General features: G+C 40.7%; 1 protein-coding gene across 2 annotated transcripts in view; it reads left to right on the top strand.

Annotated features, from left to right (window-relative positions):
- Positions 1-4,323, top strand: part of prmt1 (protein arginine methyltransferase 1) — a 38,264-nt gene that overhangs the window by 8,761 nt on the left and 25,180 nt on the right. Inside the window, exons 2-5 of one of the 2 annotated variants that reach the window (XM_015023056.1) lie at positions 1,972-2,067; positions 2,160-2,315; positions 2,396-2,459; positions 2,534-2,676. In XM_015023056.1, coding sequence (XP_014878542.1) covers positions 1,972-2,067; positions 2,160-2,315; positions 2,396-2,459; positions 2,534-2,676 — 459 coding nt within the window. The remainder of the gene's footprint in view (positions 1-1,971; positions 2,068-2,159; positions 2,316-2,395; positions 2,460-2,533; positions 2,677-4,323) is intronic. The other variant, XM_015023057.1, reaches the window with a different exon arrangement.

Raw genomic sequence — 4,323 nt, 5'->3', positions numbered from 1 at the left:
CAGTTTTCAGTTAACTAAATTCAAGTCTATGGAGCACAAAATGTCACTAAAATCACTCTGTCCTTCTAATTATCAAATAATTGATAAAATGAATATCAATTATTTGCACTTTTGTTTAATCTAAATTAAGTCAGCAGCTCCATCAAATTGTTTAACATTTAAATGTAAGATTTTAAGGAGCTGGCAAGTTTACTTTGTATGAGTTCAAGAAACAATATTCATAGTTACATTTTGTTACCCTAGCTACAGTCTGTGAGTTTGATCTTTAAGTTTGAGCTCTGTTTGTTCACAAATACAATTTAGTAAACTGCAATTATAACTGATTGCTTTTTAGGTTGGCCAATTAAACTACTCCCCCTCTCAGACTAAATCCAACACATCTGTTAGAGGTGCTGATTTTTTTAGCAACAAAACGGGCCCCTAAATCAAATTCTGCTCAAGGCCTCATACAGCCTTGGACCGGCCCTGCATGATGAGTTAAATCTGCTGCACTACGCAGAGATGCGCAACAAACGGGAGATTTAATTCAATGCTGCTTCAGTAGCTCTTCCATTTCGTGTCTGTTGAGTTTTTAATAAGCGTCACAGAAACTATTCTGGTTGGTCGAGTTTATGGGACAAGTTTCTCAGATCTCCGTGCGGCCGTGCAGATTAACTCTGTCTGACTAAGTGGACAAAGCATTTGATATGGTTTGATGCATTGTCTAACCAAAACAATAATACTAAAAATAATACTATAATAATATAAAATCAGCGTGATGCGTTACAGACAGCAGAGCGCGAAAGCTCCTCACCAGGCTGAACCTGCATGATCAAGTTAGCACTAGTTCGTTAACTAATACACCGGCCAACCGGGAACACATAGATGAACTTTATCAGCGCAGGCAAAGCCGGGCGCTGTGCAGCGTGTTGAGATGGAAAAGCCGCACAGAATTCTTTGTTCCAGAGTTCTTGATCAAAGTAGGACTTTAAACACCACTCTGGTTGGCTCTGGTTGCGCAGCTCTACGTGAACTGCAGGAATAACTTGTAGTCGCGCTTTCAGAGATGTGCTGAGCGAGTGGCGAGAATGATTTATACATAAACATATCTTTTAGGAATAAATCTGCTCTGCCAGTGAAGCTCTCGGAGCAACAGAGACGCTTGCAGTCCGGCTTAAAAAAGAAAAAAGTTTTTATTTTTTATTTTTTTATTATTATTTTCCTAAAAACAAACAAGAGAGGCTTAGCCTGTCAGTGGCGCTAGTAAAGGATGGCGGGCCACCAGGCCTATAATACACTGGGGGAAACCCTGATAAGTGGGTGACCCTACGAGAGGCATAAAGACCCTAGGCAGCATAGCTCCTGGGATCACTGGGATACTCAAACCCCTCCACCACGATGAGATGCCACCCTGAATGTCCTACATCTTTTTCTATGATGTTGCTTTTCTGAATGTGTGGGTTTAATAATCTCAGAATGAATCTTAAGAAAACAAAAACTGTCATTATTATATGAGTAGGTTGCTTTTGTAAAGCCAGACCTTTTCAATTCAGATCATCCTCAATAATTTTGCATTTTACAGACCTTACCAACATTTTTACAATTTCAAAGATAAATTAAAAACAAATTAACAGTTTTTACTTTGATAAATTCATCCATTCCATTAATTCAATGTTCTTTTGTTATCTATTCTAGATTCTTTAAGGCTCTTCTTAAAAATTAAATGATCAGCAATTAATGTAATTTATGTTCCAGTAAGAAATTGATTTTTACACAAAAGAAATAGAAACCACCCACAACCAAAACCATAAGTGAAACTGATTATGAAGCCTCTGTAAACAAATTAAGCTTTCAAAAATATTAATCATCAGAATGTAGAATGAGCTCATTTTAATTTATTATGGGTTTCTTTGATTAATTGCTTATTGTGACAGACCTTGGTTTGATCCATTCTACCATCTTCAGCCAGTAACTGTGTTTCCCTTTGTTGAGGTTTCTCAGGGGGAGAGTTCTGTCAAACCTGCAGCAGAGGACATGACGTCAAAGGACTACTACTTTGACTCTTATGCCCACTTTGGAATTCATGAGGTAATTTTTCAGTTTTTATTTACCCAACAACAACAATCTCCATTGATTTATGGTTTTCGCCTTCCAAGCTGTAACTGCTCCCGTCTCTGCAGGAGATGCTGAAAGACGAGGTTCGCACTTTGACTTACCGCAACTCCATGTTCCACAACAAGCACTTGTTCAAAGACAAGGTGGTTCTGGATGTCGGCAGTGGAACAGGCATCCTCTGCATGTTTGCAGCCAAAGCTGGAGCCAAGAAAGTTATAGGGGTATGTATTCAGTTCCCCTTCAGCTGCTCCACTTGTCTGGCTCTCCAGGTTAACTGTGTGCTTGGAATTTGTTTTTCCAGATAGAGTGCAGTAGCATTTCAGACTATGCTGTGAAAATTGTGAAGGCCAACAATCTGGATGATGGTGAGTCCATGGAAACCAGCTGGACTCTGAGTCAGGAGGAGTCAGGGGTTAAATCTGTGCTCTTTTCCCTGCAGTTGTGACCATCATTAAGGGGAAGGTGGAGGAAGTGGAGCTGCCTGTGGAAGGAGTTGATATCATCATTTCGGAGTGGATGGGATACTGCCTCTTTTACGAGTCCATGCTCAATACAGTCATTTATGCCAGAGACAAATGGCTGGTATGTATTAGGGGGGATGTTGCTAGTTGAAGGTTTTAACTAAGGATGCGCCGATCCAGTTTTTTCATTTCCGGTACCGATACAGATATGAGATTTAGTATTGGCCGATACCAATCCAATTCAGAATATCAGGGCTGAATTGACATAAAACCTTTCTTTTTTTTAAGCAGAGACATAAACATACTGAATTATAAATTTATTTTGTAACCTGTAGCAGAAGGAGCCCCTATTGGGGCTGTTCCTCTACAATGAGAGAAAATTGGACAATGGGGCAGAGGAGAGCCCTTAGGATGGACGTCATCCTGTTTGTGTCATGTTCTCTAAGTTTTTGTTGTTTCTGTGTTTGAACTATCAGCATAGACAAACTGGTATGACTAATGGTGATATTAGAGCAGCTTCATGGAATGCTAATGGTCTCGACAACCTTGTTAAGAGGAGCAGAGTAATGTCCAAGATAAAAAGGGAGAAAATCCAGCTTATACTCTTTCAGTTATTCTTTAACTCAGTGGTCCCCAACCTTTTAATCACCGCGGACTTGGCAAGACTGGGTTCTTTTTTTTTGTTTGTTTTTATTCCCCCCCCGAATTTCCTCTTGCGACAATCTTAGAACGTCGCTCACGATAATCGTAACCGGTCAACCTGCCGTGTGTGGTATGCTAAGACTGATCGCGTCCAGTCAGTAGAACATTGGGACCGCTCCAATCTAAAATCGGGCATATTCTCGCAGCATGTAGGGGTTTCCCTGACTGGGAGCGAGAATGCAGCCTGTTGAATGCGACAGGTAGCTAATCAGAAAGTGTGGTGACGTAGCTCACAGAGAGAAAGGCTGCATCAAAATAAACAATCCTTCCTGATAGCATGGCTAACTGATTAATGCTGGTTCTGATGAGTTGTTTCTGACTGAGCGGAGTAATTCTGCAGAACACATGAGGAAGCAGAGGAGATCAATTATTTTTTTCAGGGATTACCTGTCTTGTGTTAGAACAGCAAAAGTTTTACTACATATCTAAAAACTTTTCTTTCTTTTTTTTAAGTTACATATTGCAGCTTTAAGCAGACATTCGGTGTTAGAGTTCACTGTGGGTGGAGCAGAAGCGAAGCTCCATCTGTAAAATATTACGACCAGTAGCGCGTAGCGGCGGCTTAACGAGAATAGAACCAGCATCTTACACCGTTAGCTCGAAGACTTAAATTATTTTTCAGGTTATTTGTTTAGCTGTCTGACCATGATGCTAATCTGGGTGAGTGTTGGTAGTTGTGTGCAGCTTCACTGGCCAGATGTCCTTTTTTCCTGCATTGAGCCTCGATGTAGACAAACTCTGTCAAGTGCTTGTTTTTTAAATGTCACATTAGATTCGTTGTGTTGACGCATTTTGACGTGCTTCACCCTCGAGGTAAATTTCCACTGCAACACGCAAACTTCCCTGTTCACTCTGAGTGTTATAGTTCCACACCACATTGCTTAGGATTTACTGCTGCGCGCTTGCGCAGTGTGAAAGAAAGAGGAGACAGCTGCACACGCAGGCTGTGAATGAGATACATGTGATTGGCAACAAGAGACCATGATCGGCGATCACTGATCATACACTTTTTCATGGAAATCGGCCGATTAAGATTGGTGTCCGATCGATTTTCACACCTCTACTA

Source organism: Poecilia latipinna, unplaced genomic scaffold (assembly GCF_001443285.1).
Source record: "Poecilia latipinna isolate Pla-1442-1.1 unplaced genomic scaffold, P_latipinna-1.0 Scaffold3185, whole genome shotgun sequence".
NCBI lineage: Eukaryota > Metazoa > Chordata > Actinopteri > Cyprinodontiformes > Poeciliidae > Poecilia > Poecilia latipinna.
Note: the sequence above shows the minus strand (reverse complement) of the source record. Positions and strands in the feature narration are given on the sequence as shown.